The sequence below is a fragment of the Drosophila tropicalis genome, unplaced genomic scaffold (assembly GCF_018151085.1).
Source record: "Drosophila tropicalis isolate 14030-0801.00 unplaced genomic scaffold, ASM1815108v1 contig_878, whole genome shotgun sequence".
Taxonomy (NCBI): domain Eukaryota; kingdom Metazoa; phylum Arthropoda; class Insecta; order Diptera; family Drosophilidae; genus Drosophila; species Drosophila tropicalis.
In genome coordinates, this window is record NW_027173374.1 from 14,209,495 (window position 1) to 14,230,676 (window position 21,182).

Sequence of the window (21,182 nt, forward strand, 5' to 3'; positions counted from 1 at the left end):
TGAGAGATAGATAGGCTCAGTTCCAATTACAAAATGACCTCGCCAACGCAATAAATGGCTCAGGGTCAGTTCAAAAGCCACAACAACTTGAACAATTTTATAAGAAATGGCAAAACTAATTACTTTGATAACTGAATATGAATCAAAATGAAATGTCATGGTAACAATAAATTCAACAAGAGCAACATATCAAAACAGCAAAGGCTAAGCTAATTTTGGCTCCACATATTTTTGGCAAAAACATATTGGGTGTAGTCTGTGGTTACCTATTCAAACTTAAAAACAGTATGATATTAAACTATATATTTCTATAAAGTATTTCTTACAATTTTAGGTGCCAGCAAAAGGATTTACTCTGGCCAAAGTGAAGGGTACGCAAGTTGCGTAAAATTACCAAATTGTTTATAGCCTATTTGCATATTTTGTATTGTAGATGAAGTTGCCCCGAATCTACATAGATATGAGCTGAGTGTGGTCTATGAGTCATTTTTGTGGCCAGCTGTGCTGAGATCAGGGTGTTAACACTTTTTAGTCGACATGCAAGGCAGAATTGACGGTGGTCGATTTAATTTTAATTACAATTAGTTAACAAATCAATACGAAACGAAATCCAACAACACACACAGACACACACATACAGATTAACAATTGCTCAATCGTTTCGATCAAATAACAAATAAGTTTGTGTGCCGAAAATTGACATTTCGTAAGCATTTGAAAAGTGAACGCAGCAGCAAGACCAACAGCAACACCAACACTGAACCTCTGTATGTAGTGCGTTGACAAAAATCTTGAACATGTTAAGAATGCTGGCAAGGTTGTCTGAATCCAGCTGCTGCTCTGAGACTCAATCTGTGGCTTCAACTTAATTAAATTGGTAAACCATTTGTGGCTAGTTCTTGTGTTGAGCCTAATCAAATGGCCAAAACATTGTGGGCGCTATTTTTTGTTGTCAGTCAGTCCAAACAAGCCTTTTACACCTTTATTATGATGTTCTCGTTATGGTCCATAAATATCAATTAAAGCGCCATCAAAGCCACCTCTTTTTCTCAATGACAGCAAGAAATATTGAAAACTAATGCCGACATGCTAATGTTTTGCTCTACATTGAAGCCATGCGTTAACAAAAATGTCACACGACATTAAAAAAGATAAAAACAAAAAATTAATAGCATGTTTTTTAAACAGAAAAAAAGAAAAAACTATTAAACGTACCAAGCAAATCTTATCCAACTAACCAACAAAATAGAAAAAAAAGAAGAAATAAACTAAACTTCTACTCACAAAAAGGAGCAAACATGCCAGGCCGTCAAACCGGGTCGATAAAACAACAAACTTGTGGATTAAAAGAATCAACAACAACAACAAAAACTGCAACAAAAAGTGTTTGACTTTAATAAAAAAGAACAGAAAACAACTTTTCAAAAAATGCGTGGTCCAAACGGTGCACTGTTGCACAATTTTCGTGCGTTCATGCAAAGCAATTGTCAAATGCAACAAAGCCAAAGCCAAAGGCCACAAAAATCGATATGGTTATGGAAAATAAATAGATAAACTCGCACACATAGAAACATTCATATATGTATGTATGTATATACATACGTTTTGAGTCTGCCTAAGCCAGCACTAAGAAATATCATTTAATTTTTTTGTTACTTTTCATAAAATGAATTTCTATTGGTTTGTCTTTTGACGGCTTGGCCTAACTGGTCTGAGTGTGTGTGTGTGTGTGTTTGTGAGACATGACAAATTAAATTAATTGGTTTGGACTGATGCTATGTTACGATTGAAGTGATTGCCATTATAGAGGTGGAGGTGCAGCTTAATGGCCAATGGGAAAGTGATACTACAAGTAAATTTTTATTTTGTCATGCCAAAAATAAATAAAAACTTGGGATATTTTTTCTCATTGTATAGTCAAGTTTATTTGATTATTTGTTATTACCTTTGGATATCTATTAAAAACAAATGGTTAGAAAATTTAATTAAATTGTATTTTTCATACTTGTATCTACTTTTTAATGTAAGTGAATGGGATTTTACTCAAACGGTTTTTGATTCCAGTTAAATATCTAACTTGTTTGCAAAATTTAATTTTTCCCATTTATACTTTACGATAAATAAAAAATTAAAAGCACTTTGTAAAATCATTTGAATTAATCATTTTCACCCAAAAAAGAGACGCAGTACAGGGACTTATTTAATTCAATTATTTTATCTTTTGTTTGTTTATCAATATGGAATGGAAAGATCTTATTATAGATGCAAAAGGGGTTTAATATGCTCCAAGAAAGGGGTAAAGGACAACTCATCTTCCTCATTAGATGATTAAGTTGCAATTTCATAACTTTAGCATTCAAAAGTTGTAACTCTAAAGAAAAAAAACAAAAGACTTAGGCAACGAACTTCTTCATGCTAGTGAACATCTCACCACAGGCTAAATACGTATTCACCACACTCAACTTGGCTCAAAAGCTTCACTCAAAAGTCAGAGTCAATAGCAGAGGCGGCAGTGGCAGTAGCAGCAGTTGCCAGTTGTTGTTGTTCCTGTAGTCTTTTGGGCGAAGTTCGCTGCTTGCTGCCGCCGGCAACTTTAGCTGATAATAGCCAAAACGAAAGACATTGTCGTCGACGTCAACGTCACCGTCAACGTTAGCGTCGATGCTGCTGGCAAGCCGGTAACTTTATAGTTTTTTTTTCTGTTTTCTTCTTCTTCCCTCTTGGCGTTGGTTTGGTTTTTCTGTGGCAGCAACGGATCGCAGTGTTCAGTTAATTGTTGGACACACTCCGTGGCGGTTGTGCATTTGGCTAACGGTAATTCTCCTGAATAGAAATCCACATACTACACCCTGTGTTGCATACAAAGTGCTTATGTGCCGTGCTGTGTGTGTGTGTGTGTGTGTGTGAAAGTGTGCGAGCAGGAAACATATCATCAGCGGCAGCAAGTGTAATGAAGAAATTTCAATAAAAAATAATAATAAGAAGCAATAATCACCAACAAAGTGACAAACCAAAAAGAGTAAAAAAAACGAGAAGCGGAATTAAGCGGTGAAATTTCATCAAAAGAGAGAGGAAAAAAAGAAAAGTTCTTACTAAGGACTTGGGCAACGAACTTTAGCCCCATTGAGAGTCTTCACAGTTGAAGTGAAGGCCAAGGCAAATTGCATCCCGTGCTTAGCCATTAGAAGCCAAACGGCGACTTGCAACGTCAACAAAATGATTTTAAGGTATGTTTCTCACTATTTCTTAATGACCTGACATTACAAATTGTTAGATTTTTTTTTTTTTTTTTGTGGTGTGTGCCGCATTGCTTTTAAATTTTTCTAGTTAATTTTCAAGACCTCCCCGTGTGTCTTGACACAAGTCACCATGAACCGACTGGTTCTTGTCTCATAATTTTATGTGGCTCTTATATGTATTTTTTATGTAATTTTTGGACGTGTCTCTGTGGCGGCGACCATTTCACCAGTTCTGAGCCGTTGGCACAGAAAGTTTTTTGTTTGTTCTTCTTTTTTTTCCATTTGATGTGTGGGCATGAGCATTCTTCGTTGAATTTCTCATTCTTGTGCCATATTTGTATTTGATTCACTAATTTATATGCCAGTCTTTGTGTCTGCAATTAATGCGTTCTGTAAAGAGTTCAAGACAAAGTTTTAAATTGATTTAGTATTTTGTCTAACAACTTCCTTTTTGGCTAATGGTTTCCTGCCACTTTCTACAAATCACCACGCGCCATTCACACTCACAATACTGACCGAAACTGATGATGATGTTGATGATGGACAAATCATCGGCAAGAGATAAGCAGGGGAAAATTAATGAGCGTATAGGTCACGGCTCTTGGCCATATCTCACTTGGCCAGCTTCCGTAGCATACGTATAAGTAATACGGGTCTAATTTGGAAGCTCAGCATGAGATGATTTTCCAATTAAGCCAAAAGGTTACAGAGATCAGATTAAGTATTTAAATTGCATTTATTGTATTTAACCACAAGGTAGTCGGGGTTCAAGCTTAACTTGATCCGCTTAGATTTGACCCAAGGCTATTCGACAGGGAGAGAGAGTGGGAGAGGTAGAGGGAGAAAGAGGCGTGTCCAGGCTATTTGTCATGTTCGTTTTATGTTGTTAACTCACTCAATACGTTATAACAATTCTAACGGTAGTTGGCAATGCTCACACCTAACCATAAATTGGCTCTCCTCTGACATGAAGTTAGCGCTCTGTTGTTAATTGTCTAACGTTTCGCTAAGCCGCCTTGTTCGCTTAAAATCCAAACCAAGAAGCAAGAAATCTGAGAATAAATCATTGCTGGCCTGCAATAGTTAATCGAGGTCATTAACTTTTGCAGGCGAAGTTCAATTCAAGTTACACAATTGCTAGATGTATTTTTTCTGAACTTCATGTTAACAGGCAAACAATTTTACTTTCTCCTTAAAAGTAGAAGACAACCAAAAGTTGATTTCCTGCTGCACAATTGTTGGCCTGGCATCTGCCTCGTGACTTGGCTAGAAATCCGGTTCGTCTTACACACACAAACGTACGTACAGCCATCCATACATATATAGAGGATGAATGTGGATATTATAAAATAAAGACATAATTGGGAGCAAGTGAAATGGTGGGCAGGAAGCAGGAGGCATTGATTGCTCTCTGCCATGCCAGCTGAATTTGTGTCAAGGCTGACATGCTGTTTGCTGTTTGCTGCCTGCTGCAGTCTGCTGGAGTCGATTTGCATGCCCAAAATGTTGTATCGATCGCGCACTTCAATTGACGGCTATTTTGGGCCAAATTGGAAAGCGGTAAGTCGTGCAGATTGCGGCTTAGCGATAATAATGCGTCTTGTGCTGCGTAGTAATGAGTTGAGTGGCTCAATGGATGGTCTATGTCGATCAATATGTGGAGGCTTTTGTTATGGCCAAAGTCACAATGTTGCCAGTGCTGCTGATGCAGCTATAAAAAACAGAAAACAGAAATTGGTTACATAAAAAAGCCTTACAAGGTTCACAAGACCAAAACGAAGACAGCATCAGCAGCAGCAACAGCAGCCATGACTTGTGGGTAGCATTGTTTCTGTTTCTCTATTTTTTTTTTTTTTGGTTTTGGTTTTGTGTTTTGTTGCTTTTTTTGGTCATAATGTTCGATTTGATGTGTTTGCTACAATTACTCGAACAGCCACGTGACGTTTGCCCGACAGCAACAACAGTAACCACGAAATATTAAAACAAATTATTCATTACATTGATGGATATTTTGTATCTCTTTTTTGGGATCTTTTTTTTGATTTTTAAGAGTTTCTACTTTTGCAAGTGCTCGATTTTTTAAAGTGAATGTTGGTCAACATTCACTTTTTTATTTTTAATACATTTTTTTTTTTTTTTGGTGATGCTCATGATGATGCGCCTTTAATGTGCTATACATTAAGTTAAATTACTTAAAATCGTTTCACTTTCAAAATCGCGAGAAAAAAAAAGCCAAAAAGGTGGAATAATTTGTGAAGCTTTTGAATTTGTTTTCTTGTTTTTATTTTCTTTTACACCATTATTAATTAGATTTTTGCAAAAACTTATTATTATTTGTTTGTTGTGAATAGAAAGTTGTAGAAGCTGGGATCATGACTGAAGTGAAGTGTTGCTGTGGGTTATGTTAAATGAAGATGCTCTTCATGGTAATTAAACGCACTGGGTGGCCCTTTGTAGTATGTGTATATATCGATTCGGTTTGCCAAATCCATTCATTATCTTGATGGCGGTGAAATTCTTTGATTTATCGCTGAGTCAGTTCGTGAAAGTGTTACAAATATTTTGTATAGAAACCTTTAACTAACTATGACAAAATGAAACTACCAAATTGCCACCTACATATAAACCGTGAGAACTGAAAGTGAAATGCGATTTTGATTTTCATATGAGGTTATCAGTACGTACACAAAAAGAGATATTCCAGAAGGGCAAATGTAAAAGACAAAACAACAACATCACGAAAAACGCAACTGGCTAATTGAAATGCAGAAGCTGTAGACGCAGTTCACAGCAGGGAACAGTCTTAAATTGAAACAGTGGCGTAGTCAGAAAGGGCGGCATGAGATTCCGGTCCATATAATAAATTTACTTAGTTTAAAGTGCATAAATAATGTTAAATTTGACAAGGTTAAATGTAGTTCTTAGTACATCAATTACATTTCTTTTAAGTAGTTCTACATTGGCAACTATGTTCAACAGTTTGAAGAACGTTCCCCTTTTGAAATATATTTCCTTGCTAACTACGTGCCTGTTTGGTAAGGTAACAAATCAAAAGATCGTGTGAGCTGCCACACTAACCCAAATAGCGTGCAGGTTTTGTATTTTTGTTGTGTTTTGATTTTTATGTGAGCTCGTCAAAAAAAACTACATGCATAGCCTGAGATGTGGCAACAAAAAACTATGCAGCATGCGGCCTGTGTTGCATCTGCCAAGCGAATACTATTTAAATAAAGCACAGCAATTGAGGTATGCCCCTGCCGCTGCATGTTGGTATGCTGAATTGAACTGAACTGCGTAATACTCAAATACAAATAGATATAACCGAAAAAAAAAACTGAATATAAAAAACAAATGCAAGCACCCGAAAGCGAAACTGAACCCGATAATCACTTTGTACATTTGTAGGCAGTCCAAGTGGAGTGGCAATGCTTGCATCATTCGCACTCAAATTCATGTTGATGATGATGATGACGACGACGACGATGTGCCAATTGCTTGGTTATATTGAATGCATGTGTGTCATCAGGCAAATACAAAGTACATAGACATAAAAGTAATTTTTGGTAATTGTTGCCCACCACCAGTTGGTGAAAGGTGTCTACATCTGCCTCCATCACATTCTCCTCCCAAGACCTCCTCCTTCTGTCTCAACCATATAGTTATCCCATCCATCTTATTCAACGTAGGTGGAGGATGGCTCTCAGTCTCAATTGAGTCTCTAAGCAAGCAGCGAGCACTTGAAGCCTAAGAAAGTCAAGGCAGTTAACATTTGAAACGTCAAATGCAAAAGTTGTTTTTTTTTATGGTTTTCGTTGTTTTTTTTTTTTTTGTTGTGTTTTATATTCCATTTGATTTATGTTTAATCGATGGCAGACCTGGGACAGTTTATATAGCCAGTTTTGCATTGAGTTTGCTGCTGCACTTTTTAATGAAATATCTGAACTGTGATTTGGTTTTTTTTTGGTCAATTGACTTGGTTCTGGCATTGAAATGGCGTTGGCTTGGCAATTTGTATGCAATTAGTTAGAGGCTTTTGGCTCCAGCTGTAAATCTGTAAAGGCGGCCGATCAATTAATAATTATATATATATATGGTTTTTATAGTTATCAATTTGAAGTCAAAAGATCTTGAATGCAGGCAGCTGCCATATGGATTTATATTACCATTCTCCACAAGTCTATAAACAACACGTAAGCCATGTTCAAGATCCTTATCTCCTATGCACACACACACACAGATACACACCGTTTTGCCTCTAGACGCCAATTGCGTGTGTAATATATCACAAGACCCTTCACATGCTGCTGAAGTATAGTAGATTTCCCATCGATTTGGGTCAGCTTAGAGCCAGAATTAAGGCATTTTTTTTAGCCTGCTTATCTGTTTGCTTACCAAATGTTGTTGCTCTGCAAATGTGTTGCCAATTTATGGCATAATAAAAAAAAAACGTAGAAAAAATCAGTTATTGAGAAAAAAAGAAGAAAAACTAGCGACATTAATGCCACATAAATGCACTTCATGTTGCAATTGGTGTGCAGTTTTGTTAAGTATGCGCCATGTGTGCATGGTATTGATTTGCTGTGCCAAGCGGATGTGAAGACATGTTGTTGCTCTGCTCTGCTCTGATCCGTCTAGACCGTCAAGAGCCAGAATCAATTAAGCGGCAATTAAAAGTGTTTGTATTGCTGATCTGAAGTTAGCAACAAAACAAATCGATTCTATTGCCATAGAAAATACATAAACTATGTACATTACCGCATAATTTGATATGTCTATGAATAATAAATGAATGAACAAACGATCAATAATTAAGTAACATAGTTCAAGTCATTACGCGGGGCTCGCATTGTGAAAATATTCTTTTATTTTGAATTCACAGTTAAGCCAATGCATTTTCCATTTCCATAACAAGACAAAATAAATAGGGCTTTCAACATTTAATCTCACGAAACTTTCAGACAAAAAACAGAAACAAGCAACCCGTCGTGTTGGACCGTTTACATACTAACAAACCAAAAAGGCAACCCCAAATAACAGACAATGCCAGATGAGAGAGATGTGGCAAGCTGCAACACAGACACACAGAGTCCTATGCACTTGGCACGCCCCCTTTCGGTGAGTCTATTGCCATGTCTAACAACAAAGATGACATAAGTAGCTACGGATTTGGAGTTGATGCGCCGATACAATCATCTGCCTAACAATGCTGGTAAAATTTATTAACAAATGTCAGCATTGGAGTAGAAAAAAAAGAGCTGAACTCCATTTCGAGAGACGTGGACTATAATTGGGCGCCTTGCATATGGTTTTTCCGTTTTAAGGGCAGAGCGATTAAAAGTGTTATCAGAGGATTATCTTTGCTAAAATTTACGAAAAGGGAAAGTGAGAATTTTTGATTGGAAAACTTGCTTAACACTGGTTTGACCTCAAATAGCATTCACTTATGCATTAAAGGTTTATATTTCAATAATTGCATTTATTAAATGTCAACTTTTTGCATTGTTCAAGGCATCGAACTGCGTTTGAGGTTCGCTAGCTACGCCCATGAATCTGTTGACCATATATGGTCAAAATTCTCTGACATCTGAACAAAGGCTAGTTGTCCATGCAAACAAGCATTAGATAAGCTTCACTTGTCTCTGCGGTCTATGTAAAAAGCCAAAAAGTTGAAAAGAAAAAAAATACAGAAACCGAAGCGAATCAAAAGCAAAAATTAATTGGCTCTTGCGGGCAGGTGTAAAAACTTGAAGCTGCTTGCATATGCATACAATTTTGTTTCTTTCTTTTTTTTATTGGTTTTTTTTTTCTTTTGCTGTTTCTTGGGTTGGAAGGACGTTGCGTGAGTTGCCTTTCACAAAAGTTGTCGCCCCCAAAGGCGAGCAACAATTAATTGACTTACGCAGTGGCCCGACTCTGGCTCTGATCTGTCTTTCCCCCTGACTCCTCACCCCAACCGAGTCCGCGTCTTTGGCGATGGTGGCAAGCAATTAAGTCTGCACTCTGCATTGATCTCTGCCACAATCTATAAGCACGCGTGGCAGCCAGTCAATAAGTGGAGGCGTGTCCACACAATCCATGCCTGTGTTTGAATGTGGGCGAGTTGCGTTTTGTTGGCATTCTAATTGCCCTGTCATGAACATGAATAGAAGAAGGGGAAGGGGCGCAGAATGTGCTAATGAACTAAACGTCATTTGTTTAAGTATATTACAAATCATAAACATTGCACGCTTTTTGCATTTAGTGCGGTTCATAAATTTCTGTGGATTTCTTTCAATTTCTGTGGAATTTTTCTTGGCAAAAAAGGTCAACCTTGAACCACTTTCAGATGTGCGTTACTTTTGTGGTTGCTGTTGTTTTGGCTAAAAATGAAAGCGTACCTGCACAGTTAACGAGTTTTAATAAGCACTTTTATTTTTGTAGTTTTTCGGTCACTTTACATACTGAAGTGTGTACAAAAGTTGCAAATCATGCAGACTGTAAAGCGTTACAACAAGATTTATGGTCCAAATGGGCAAATCATTTGGGCAATTTGTTGCTCTTGTGTTTAATCATAAGTAGATGAAATAATTTTGCTGATGTAATTTATCTTAAGACCGAATGAAGCTGTAATAGTGTATCATGTTTTGGAGGCATTCCTCATCCATCCTCATACAATTTGTAAGAGGTTTGCCAAGGGAAACTTTCCCTAAATCGGATTCGAGTCTTTTCTTTATAACAAAATTGTTAAAATATTTCAGTTTGTCCTCTTTTCATAAATATCTATTTTTTTGTACTTTTTGATATTGAATTTAATTTACGGTAATTTCTTGACGTCTTGGACTTGCCTTCACAAAGGAAACTTAACCTCCATAATGAGTTCTGGTATTCATAAGATCTCCACATTCCCGAGAGTTCAACGTGCATGCTTTATTATCCAGAACTCGCCACTCTGAAATGAAAATTTGATTAGACATGACAAGAAGGAACATTCCATTTGCCTCTAACTCACGTTGTCCGGTTTGGCAAACATGACTCCTCACAACGCATTCGGTGGCGAAAGTGCAAGCAACTGGCCATTGATTAGGACGTCTCCAGACGGCGCAAACAGGACGGAATTCTCGGGTGCATGCTATATTACAACGAATATTAGGGATTGATACAGCCATGTGGCTGATAGCCAAGACAACAAATACAAGTAATAACGATCTCATGTTGGCAAGTCAGAAAACTTAATTAATTAAGTGAGGTTCTGGACTAGTTTATATACTGTGGGAAATAACTAGGTTCTATACTAAGTGTGTTTTGCTAAAATGGTAACAGGTGCTTTTTTTGGGACAATGAGTGGGGGTGTAACCTGATGGGTTACATTGAAGTCAAGTGAAAAGTTTCCTGTCACTCATATTACTGAAATAAGATACAACTGCATATAAAAAAAAATGAGTCGATATTGATGAAAAGAAAGAAAGCCTCAAATTGTATGTCAAATGAAGAAAAGTGAAAGGACTTAAGTGCGTTTTTGTTGTTGCTGTTGCTGTTGTTGGTCTTGCCATTGTTGTTATGCTTACATAAGTTAACTGGCCCTTGGCAGGTCTCAAAGAAAAGGTTCAGCAATAGATCATAATAAACACTTTCACTGCCACAGCCATAAAGACAGTCACAATCATAGTTACTGCCACAAAGTAAAGTACAATACAATACAATCGAATACAATACACACATACAATGGCAATCAATATAGACAATCAATAATAATTATTTAAAGCCGTTAACAGTTGCTCTGAAAATATGTTTCGATTGGGTGACAAAAGCCATAACAAGGCATTAACACGCGTGCCTTAAGTCACACGAAAGTATATATATATTTATGTAGGTATTGAAGCTTATTTTAGCCACAAAATAAAAACAAGGTTTTCCAGCTGTCAATTCGAGTGCCCACCCCCTAACCCAACCTCTCTCCACCCTCCGAAAACAATGAATATGTAGAAACAATGCAGCTTTGCCTCTACATTTGAATTTACCCTCCATTGGAGCAGCTGCCGACTAGCCGTTACCATTGCCGTTGATTAATGCTCTCAATCTCAGCCAGTCACACTTAAAGCCGCGGGCGTTTTTCCATTTGTCAAGTAAGAGGCGTGTCGTCGTCGTCGTCATCACCGCCACTGTGTGCACACTGTACCTACCTAGACGTTGTGTATGCAAATTTGTGAAGCATATTAACATTTCAATTTCTTTATCTTATTTTTGTTTTCGCAGAATATTCTTACTCTTCTTGGTGTCATCGGCCACGGCGCAATATCATCAGTTTGGAGAGCAATTGCAGACAGCCCATGGTTCCGATTGTGCCCTCTTGTTAGCAGGGCCGGGTCGATCCTCTGTCTATGATTACAATGTGAATCTATTTCGTGGCACGGCGTAAGTACCAATATAATACAGATTAAGGTAGAATTTAAGTTAATAGGCATCACCCGGAGAAGAGTTGATCAGTCACACCTCCACATGGTATGTATTCGCCTCAACTTGTTCACCTTAGAGAATGGAGAATACACAAGTAGATAGTAAAAATTGTCGCCTGGTGGCATTCTGGGTCATGTTTGAGGCTTAAATATTTGAACGTTGACACCGAAACGGCAGCGAAATAGTTGCCTGACAGTCATAAATCTTAGTCATGTGGCAGTCATGTCTGCCTGTCGATGGTCGTCGTCGTCGTCTCCTACACCTACTACACTAACACGACTTTTGTTGCTTTTAGCTAATCATTAACAGGCAGCAGCAGCCGACGCCGACACCGCCATCGCCGCGTGTTGAAATTGTCTGTTTGTTGTCTTTTGTATGTTGTCGTTGCCGTAGCCGTAGCCGTTGCCAAATGGGCAACGGGGGCACAAAGTTGCCAACCTGGGAAGCAAGATATGCACTCAAGTATATTTATGTATGTATAGTATAGATGTCTAGCTATGTACATATGATCCATGCTGAGGCTGGAATATCTCTTTCGAATCTCTTGACAGGCTGATGTCTTCATTTAGCAAACTGCCTTAAATCAATACTGACAAAACACAATGTCGCCTCAAAGGTAAAACACTGATGAGTTTGCACAGTAAAACAGAAGACACATAAAGTAGAAATGCAATAAAATAACAACCAAGGCCCAAGTTTAACTCGGCTAAAATTTCAAGTCATAGTAGTAATTTGTGTATTCTTAAAAAGTTAGATTTCTCATTTCTGAAGTTTGCCAATAATTTCTAGGCTTTTTTAATATCTTAGGTTCTGGATTCTTTGTAGTTAAAACAGTTGCAGTTGCCGAATTCTCATATTGTTCTATATGGTCTTTATGTGTCGATTGGTTTGAGTTTTGTCTATTAAATATGTATTGACAATCATCTGTGGGCCATTGACAGGGTTCGTTGCTTTCCATGCGCCAATCTAAAGAAGTACACTTTTTCATAAGCAAAAAACGACAGTATTAAACTTTTACTCACCATTTATGTGGTTGCAAATCTGCATTTTTAATAGACATACATTGAGGAAAGTGCAGAGACTAAGTTTATTGTCATGTTTCCAGGCAGCGCAGACTGGTTCAATAGTATTGGGGCACGTAGTAGGACAATTGAAATGCGGTTTAGCATTTTTGGCATCGCTCAGAAATAAATTGTGGATAAGGAAAAACAGGAGAATTGCCAGAGATGTCATATCGATGGGTTTGGAACTAATTGCTATTGAAGAGTGTTGGATATTGATAGAGGTAAAATGGTTCTTATATATGGCTTGAAAAAGAGTTTGAATAAAACAGCCCAGTGTGTTATTTGAAACACTTGGTACTTGGTAGTACCAGCAATTGTCGTGCGGGTTATTAACTGCAATCAGCAAATGTTTTCTGGCCTCGAGAATCACAACACAACACAACAGAGACAACAACGTCATGTGCTGCATACAGTCGCCATCCTCATAGTCATCGTCGTCGTCTCTGAAGTCACCTGACATACCGGCTCGATACACATACATATTTGTAAGAAGTTAAACCACACGACAAAAAGCCGCAAACGACATTACAACACTTGCAGATATTGATGGCAAACTTTTGTTTTGGAATGATTTCGAAAAGTGACTTTGAAATATTGCTTTGAAATGTGGCTGCAGTTGCATTATCTTAACAAATTTTAAATGTCACACGATCTCGATTATTTGGTTGCATAGGGGTCAGCAAGAAGTGCAACTAATTTGGGGTCAGGCCGACGTCATCGGCGCAAACGTGAGCTTGCAGAAAATTGGATTGTTTGTTGGCGCTTTGGCTTTGGCCTGAGTTGGCCTGGCTATTGAACTTTGTTGCGTTGCGGTCAGCAAAAAATGCAGACAACCTACTTAAGTCAGATAAATACAGGTTTGCCATTGCCAGGCCACTTTCGTTTCAGACAGATGCTGTGAATTTTTTAATGTTTTGTCTGCCCCGATGTCTATCTATCTGGTGGGCTCCTTCTGCGTAAGCGAGGTAGGAAAGACTCGCAGTGTTATTTGAATACTCACTTCGTTTTGCGCCTGAGAGAGGCAGTTTACGACACGCTTTTGCAATTATTCAAAATATTACGCATACGCCACATTGGGCCGCAATGCAATACGTTTAACACACAGTTTCACTTTGCAACAGGAAGTGTTGGCGTACTCTGCCGGGCACCTGCGTTTGTCTTACATATATACCATAAACATATTGGATTCATAACATTATATTTTTTCTTACTTACTCCAGCAGCAGCAGCAGCAGCCGCGCCAATCAGGATAACAAGTACAAGTCCGAGTGCGTGCCGCATGCAAGCAACTTTCTAGTTGGCCCAAAACTCGAGCTATGCGCACATTGAACTTTTCAAGCGCAATAAATTGCAAAAAAACAAACAAAAAACACAACAAAAATGAACTACCAGACCAGTATATAGAGTGCGTCGATTGCCAGTCGACGCCATTTTCCATTTGAATTTGACAAATTTGCCAAAAACAAACAAACGAAAAATGGACAATAAATAAATTGATACAATACAACAAACTAAAAGAAAAACGACGAACTCTTCTTACACTTCCACTTACTAAAGGACTTTGTCTGAAATTCTTGAAACCATAGGAGTTTATATATTCTCTGAACATGTTCGGTTCACTCTTGATTACTTTTACTCGTTTTTTAATTTTTTTCTTTTTGGCGTAAGAGTATAACAAATGGCTTTTATGTTCGTGAAAAATGTTGATCATGGCTGAAATGGTTTTTGCATTGCGTGAATTGGCAATGTCTTTACTCTAAATGTTGCAGTTGGTGTTGTTGCCGATGTTGCATACTCTATTTTGTTGTATGGCTGTGTGTTGCTGTTGTTGTAATTACTTAATACTTACGCATTGTTAAACACGCATCGATGTCACATGACACGCGTTTTACATGTCGCCCCATTCGAGGAAGTTGACGCTGCTGCTGCCTCCCATTTTTGGGGCAGATTTGTTTGTTTATTTTTTTGCGTAGCAAGAAATTTGCGTGTTTTTGCTATTTAATTAACAAACCGGCTGGCAAAACAGAGACAAAACCAGAGAGAGAGAGAGAGAGGGATAAACAACCAAACCAAACCAACAAACAAACTGCAATGTTAAGTTGTTGCTGTTACAGTTTCTTTTCGATAAACGAGACATAAAGCCAACGCAGAGACACACAGAGAGGGAGAAACAAAGATGCTTCCTGTTGGCAGGGAAAAACCGCATTAAGCCGGTTAAACTTAGTCATACTCCGCACCGATGGTCAGGCTAACGGCTCCGGGGAGGACAAATGTCTGATGATACCATTTATTTGTGTCCAACACAACTGCAAAGCATTTAAAAAAGTCTTAAAACAAATAATTTGAATGTCTTTTTAGTCTCAACATACTTATGTCACCCTGTTGCACGGTTACATCGAAGCTTTGGCATTGAAAATAGCATTCAGGTGGTGGCATTAGAAGCCAACGTTTACTGCCCCCCAACTGGGCCTGCCAAGAGGGCAATCTCACATTATCGATCTGAAAACGACTTTATCAAGCCTCATCTAAAAAAAAGATAAATATGCTCACATGCATCTGGGCACCCAATCCACTTGTTCCTATGAAAAACCAATCAACTGCATTATTCTCAGAACTTTCGGGCAGAAAATAGGGTCTGCCGTAATGCCGTCGAAACTCTTCTGCTGTCTCGGCGTGGCAATTACTCCAGCCAAAGTACCATGGTAGTTCGCCCTCCTTCAGGTCCACTCGCTCCTCTGACATATCCAAGGCCTCGTAGATATCGCGAAAGCCAGTCTTATATGGCAAAAACTGGCAGTCACGTATGCGTTGCTTGCGCTTCGCCTTCGCATAGACATCCCGAAAGTACCAATAGTTGAATAGCTGCATATGGAATGATGCCAATTTGCAATTACATTGACTCTGGCAAAGCTTTCCCTATCACAACCCACCGAAATCGCTGTCCAATTTTGCGTTGCATCGCTAACAATAACAGGTGCTCCGGTATATGCATATTTTGTCTCGAATTCTCGCTGACTAATCCCAGTAAGGCGTGGCACATTCCTAATTTTGGCACAAAACTCACAGTTCTCGGGTGGGCGAAGTGCATAGCGCAAGGAACGGGGCAATGTGAGAGCACATCTCTGCGATGGGAAAGTTTAGTGCCTCTCTTCAGCAAACTGATTGAGAAATCAAAGAAGCTCACCTGTCCCTGCAACTCTTCATGGTAGTATTTGATGGCATATATCAGTATAATGAAAAGGCCAGTCCATGTGACCAATTTTTGTATACATTGATATGCCTGACCACGTTCTAGCTTGGCCTTTTTCAGAAATCCTTGCATTGTTTCACTCAGATAATTTGGTTTATGAACTTGCAGTATTTGCTTTAGCCTACTGCGTGCTTGCTCCATGTTTATGTCCTTGTTCTTGTCCATGTCCATGTCCATGTCCATGATGTTGCCACTCTCGAGTCACGTAGCGAACTGTGGCTAGGCATTCAATAGAGTCTCCTGTTATCCTTCACTTTATGCATTCGACTGGCAGTAATTTGATTATCAGGCAGTGCGCAGGCTTCGTTAGCTGCGTCTGCTGCCGCATGCTGCCATCCGGAAGGATGAATGGTTGGATGGATGGTTCGCATGTGATAAAAGCAAATTGCTGGTTATTGTCAATTTTACTCACTTTGTGTTCTTTCTTATTTTTCATTGACAGGAATCCCTATAATAGTGGAACGGGCACTTGTATCACCTACGATGCCATTAATGCTGCCTACTTGGATGCACGCAAACGTATACGTAAGTGGGAGTTAAACGTGTTGAGGGGTTTCCCTCTCTCTCGATTTTTAATAAATTGAATAAACATTGCAGATGTGGCCCAGCCCAAGAGCGACTGGAAGCCCGAGGAACTGGCCACTGTGGGCGAACTGTTGCTCGATATTTCCATACAGTTGGCTCGCACGTAAGTAAACAATTTTCTTAAACGAAACGCATTTGAAAGTTACATTGGCCCCCCAAACGCCCACCGCCCACCGAATCTCGAAAAATTGCGATTTCCAAATAACGCATGACAAGGCACTTACAAGTAACTCGTGCAACGGCTTAAACACTCTCAGAGCCCGCAGGCATGAAAGGTAAACGAGGGCTTCCTGAAAGTAAAGAACTTCAGACTTTACTCTAACCATATGAGCAGTTCTGGAAGTCTTGAAGGAGTTCGGCTGGAGTAAGACTATTTAGACAACCCTCGCATAAATAATATTGCTGGCTGTCTATACAACTTCAAGGTTCTGCATTGAGCAGAAAGCTTCTGCGTAAATTTGAAAGTGCTGCTATGTGGCGAATGCAAATGCTAATTGTTCGTCTGCGGCTTTGACTGATGTTAATGGTGGTTGATGATGGCTGATGGCCAGGCACTTGAAAGCTTCTTCGCCTACTTCTTAAACTGGCGCAACTGCATTTTTGCAGTTATTTACCTATTTGTCTGGCTGAGCAGCGAGCTCTCAGAAAAAATGTAAACAAACGCCAGCCAGATTATGCAATCAGCCAGCTCGATGCAACAGTGAGAGTGCGCGTGACTCCCCATGGTTCGACAAGAAAACAAAAAGAAGCTGCTGCTGCTGCTGCGGAGGATGCCACAACTTCTGCAGCATCATTTCCAGTTTTCGTGTTTGGTTGGCCAATGATTGGCGATTGCCGATGCGGAATCTGGGTAAGCGGGTTGCCAAGTCACTTGGCCGCAGTAATTCCAACATCCAACCATACTATACATACTAGCCTGTGCTTAAAGCTTAGCCGCTCTCGACTAACACTTGAACATGTGAGACTTTCACTCATTCGCATTAGCCAACCCCAGCCAACCCCAAGTCTACCCGGGTCTACCAGTCTTAAGCCAACAAAGTTGTCATCTCCATCCCCAGCTGATGCTGCCAGTGCACCTGGGATCGTTTCAATTGCAGTTGTATAATCATTTGATTATGGTCTTTGCTGCTGGCTAATAACAGTTGTAAACGTCTTTATGGCATGCAAATTTTGTTGCCATGTTTATGGCATTCTATAAACTGTATAAAGTATCTGGCAAACAATTTTTGTACTCTAGAAAAAGAGTTAGAACAGGAAAAGATGACTTCCACAATCAATGATTTCAAAGAGTTCCTTCGACTCTCACATTTCTACTAATCCGTTCCTGGCAAAGAACGTATCATTTGGAGTAGATCAAGCAAATTAAACCTGTCGACTTCACGCCACTCCACTCTACTCCACTCGTCTTTGACTGTCTAGTCATTAAGACCGTGAAATTTGCAGACTCGTTTGCAGATCAATTGACTGTGAAGTTTGTGTTTTGCATTTTGCTATCATTTTAACACTATCTTCAGACTTGAAGCAACACAATAGCCAGCTCTCCGGGCAATTAGTTTTGAACTTTCCTCGCTTTCTCATGGCAGTAATCAAATCGAGGAAGTGTCTGCAGTTGATCCCTTTTACAATTTATGCCTTTTTCTTGCAAATTTACCACCAATCTGGCAACAACAGGCAACATTTAACCAGTCAACAGGTTTATCAACGTCAAACTCTCAAATTGCTGGCTACAAAATTTGCCACTGTCAACGTCCACACATCAACATCAATGTGCGTTAATTTCCAGTCATTTGGCAAAACTGGGCTAATACTTTTAATTTTGCAATATTTGAGATTTGGAAAAACGAATCTAAAGAATTGACAGGAAAATGCCAAATTTGATTTTGATATCCGTCCAAGTTTGGCTAATTGATTTTTGACTTATTTTGTGGTTTTTCCAGCTATGGCCTGTCCTATGAGGAAATCGAGAAGGGTCTTCCCACCATCGATACTTCAAAGACTTTGATTCGTGAAGTGTGTCCGCCCTTCTTTGCGGGCGTCGAGTGTCGACCGGGCAAATATCGTCGTTTCGATGGCCTTTGCAACAATATTGAGCATCCAACTTGGGGTGCAGCCAACTCGCCATTCCAGCGTCTCATTGGGCCACTGTATGCAGATGGTATTAATGCTCCACGTATCTCGGTAACTGGACGCGACTTGCCCTTCTCACGTGTCGTCTCGCGCACCATGCATCCCGATGATGGCTATCATGATCACGCCGGCACTGTTATGGTCATTGCCTGGGGCCAGTTCATGGATCATGATTTCACGCTGACGGGGACACCATTGGGTAGGTTTTTAAGGTTGCTACATTCGACTGGTGAAGTTTAATTGGTTAATTTGTTGTTAGATCCCATCAATCGCAACGATCCGGAGGAATGCTGCAAGCGTCCATTGCATTTGAAGCATCCATATTGTAATGAGATTCGAGTGCCCGATGATGATTACTTCTATCGTCTTTTTAATGTCAAGTGCATCGATTTTGTTCGTGGCTTCCCCTCACCCCGGCCAGGCTGTAAATTGGGTTAGTAAATTAAATGATTTCACTTGAACTTAAAGTAAATCTTGATGTGACCTTCAACTGCAGGTTCGCGTCAGCAATTCAATACTCTGACGGGTGTCATTGATGCAAACACTGTCTATGGCGTGAAGGAGGCCTTCGCTCGTAAGCTGCGCACTGGCTATGGCGGTCTGATGCGCATGAATCCCGTGTTCCAGGAGTATGGCCTTAAGGATTTGCTGCCCCTGAAGCTGGACATACCCGACGAGGGCTGCACACGACCCAACAAGAGCATGTATTGCTTCGAGGGCGGAGAGATTCGTGTGAATGAGCAATTGGTGTTGACCTGCATGCATACATTAATGGCTCGGGAGCATAATCGCTTGGCCACTGGTCTTGCCCAGATCAACAAACATTGGGATGATGAGACACTCTTCCAGGAGGCACGACGCATTAATATTGCCATTGTCCAGCATGTGACTTTCAACGAGTTCCTGCCCATTCTGCTGGGCAAGGAAGTGATGGAGAAATTCGGATTGGTTCTGCAAAAGGATGGCTACTGGGATGGCTACGATTCGAATGTTAATCCGGGCATTATTGATTCATTTGCTGGAGCTGCCTTCCGCTTTGGACATTCCCTACTGCCCACAGCTGTGGAGCGTTGGTCCAAGGCACACAAGTTCATTGCCTCTAAACGTTTATCGGATCTTATTCGTCGTCCATATGATTTGTATCGTGCTGGTGTCTTGGATGAGTATTTCATGGGTCTCATGAATCAAGTGGCCCAGGCTATGGATGATTCCATCACACAGGAGGTGACCAATCATTTGTTCAAAAAGGAGGGAGCCCGGTTCGGCATGGATCTGGTATCTTTCAATATGCAGCGAGGACGTGAATTCGGTATCCCCGGTTACATGGAGTTCCGTAAATTCTGCGGCCTGCCCACTTCAAATACCTGGGATGAAATGTATGGTTCGATGCCCAATGAGACGGTTTTACGCTATGGCAGCATATTCGAGTGAGTCCCAACCATACGATAATCACTTCTGCAGTTCGCATCACAATTTCATTCCCTTGCAGACATCCTGCTGACATCGATCTTTGGTCTGGCGGAGTTTCGGAGAAATCGCTGCCTGGCTCCATGCTGGGACCCACTTTTGCCTGTGTCATTGCCACACAGATGAGCTATCTCCGACGTGGTGATCGCTTCTGGTACGAATTGCCCAATCAGCCGTCGTCCTTTTCACCTGAGCAGTTGCAGGAGATTCGCAAAGCGAAGCTGTCTCGATTGATATGCGATAATACGGATCTGATTGACACTGTGCAAATCTATCCCATGGTTCTGCCTGATCATGAAATGTGAGCTCAAAGATTACATAATAATCCGCAATGGTTCTTCATATTTCGTGTTTACTTTTTCTATAGCAATCCTCGTGTGCCCTGCAAGAGTGGTATCATACCCTCAATCGATCTGTCCAAATGGGCTGATTATGGAGGCCATGGCTTGGATTCTTCAATTTACGTAAGTCACAAAACAATGTGATGATTCAATGACTCAATTTACTCACCTGAAATTTGTGTTTTATTCGTTACAGAACTATATCAATGAAATTCCCGATACATTACTCAATTATAGGAAGTAACTGCCATTTAATCTTTAATAAGATTTTCCAGCTTCACACAATCACACACTCACACACAGTGATCCTGAAAAGGATGTGTCTTTAAAACATTACTCAGTTCTGCATTCTTCATTTACTCTCTATTTTCTATATATATCGCTTAGTCTCTTCAACTAGTCTTTGCACACTTTTCTTCATCGACAATTTACATAGCCAATCAGTCAGCCATTTTCTTTTAGCAACTTTTCCAGCCTCTCCATCATTTTTTTTGTACATATTATTATTAAATAGCAGAAATACAGTGCGTAAGTTAAAAAGAAGAACAAGAAGAAAAGAAATTCTTTAAACAACATCAAGAAAAATCGTTAAAGTGAAATGTGAATTAGTATCCGATCTAAATGGATCCGACTTGGACTTGGAAGACAAGCCGCAAATTCGATGAACTTTTTTAAA

General features: G+C 39.7%; 2 protein-coding genes across 2 annotated transcripts; one reads left to right on the forward strand and one right to left on the reverse strand.

The window, feature by feature from the left end:
• Nucleotides 1–2,528: 2,528 nt before the first annotated feature.
• Nucleotides 2,529–21,178, forward strand: cysu (Curly Su). The gene is made up of 10 exons (XM_068300243.1): nt 2,529–3,227; nt 11,472–11,630; nt 16,429–16,511; nt 16,584–16,674; nt 18,509–18,897; nt 18,958–19,131; nt 19,195–20,125; nt 20,188–20,466; nt 20,533–20,629; nt 20,703–21,178. The coding sequence occupies exons 1-10, from the start codon at nt 3,217–3,219 to the stop codon at nt 20,748–20,750; spliced, it is 2,262 nt and encodes a 753-aa protein (XP_068156344.1). The 5' UTR covers nt 2,529–3,216; the 3' UTR covers nt 20,751–21,178.
• Nucleotides 14,923–16,136, reverse strand: LOC137585450 (uncharacterized). Its single transcript, XM_068301221.1, has 5 exons — nt 15,921–16,136; nt 15,667–15,858; nt 15,287–15,598; nt 15,106–15,235; nt 14,923–15,042 (listed from the first exon to the last, which is right to left on the reverse strand). The coding sequence occupies exons 1-5, from the start codon at nt 16,125–16,127 to the stop codon at nt 14,957–14,959; spliced, it is 927 nt and encodes a 308-aa protein (XP_068157322.1). The 5' UTR covers nt 16,128–16,136; the 3' UTR covers nt 14,923–14,956.
• Nucleotides 21,179–21,182: the final 4 nt, after the last annotated feature.

Coding starts and splice junctions, on each gene's coding strand:
- cysu (XM_068300243.1), top strand. Junction 19,132..19,194: donor CCGGCCAGGCTGTAAATTGG/GTTAGTAAATTA, acceptor CTTCAACTGCAG/GTTCGCGTCAGCAATTCAAT. Junction 20,630..20,702: donor GCTTGGATTCTTCAATTTAC/GTAAGTCACAAA, acceptor TATTCGTTACAG/AACTATATCAATGAAATTCC.
- LOC137585450 (XM_068301221.1), bottom strand. CDS start 16,127: ATGGAGCAAGCACGCAGTAGGCTAAAGCAAATACTGCAAGTTCATAAA. Junction 15,599..15,666: donor AAAATTGGACAGCGATTTCG/GTGGGTTGTGAT, acceptor TTCCATATGCAG/CTATTCAACTATTGGTACTT. Junction 15,043..15,105: donor CGTGCAACAGGGTGACATAA/GTATGTTGAGAC, acceptor AATGCTTTGCAG/TTGTGTTGGACACAAATAAA.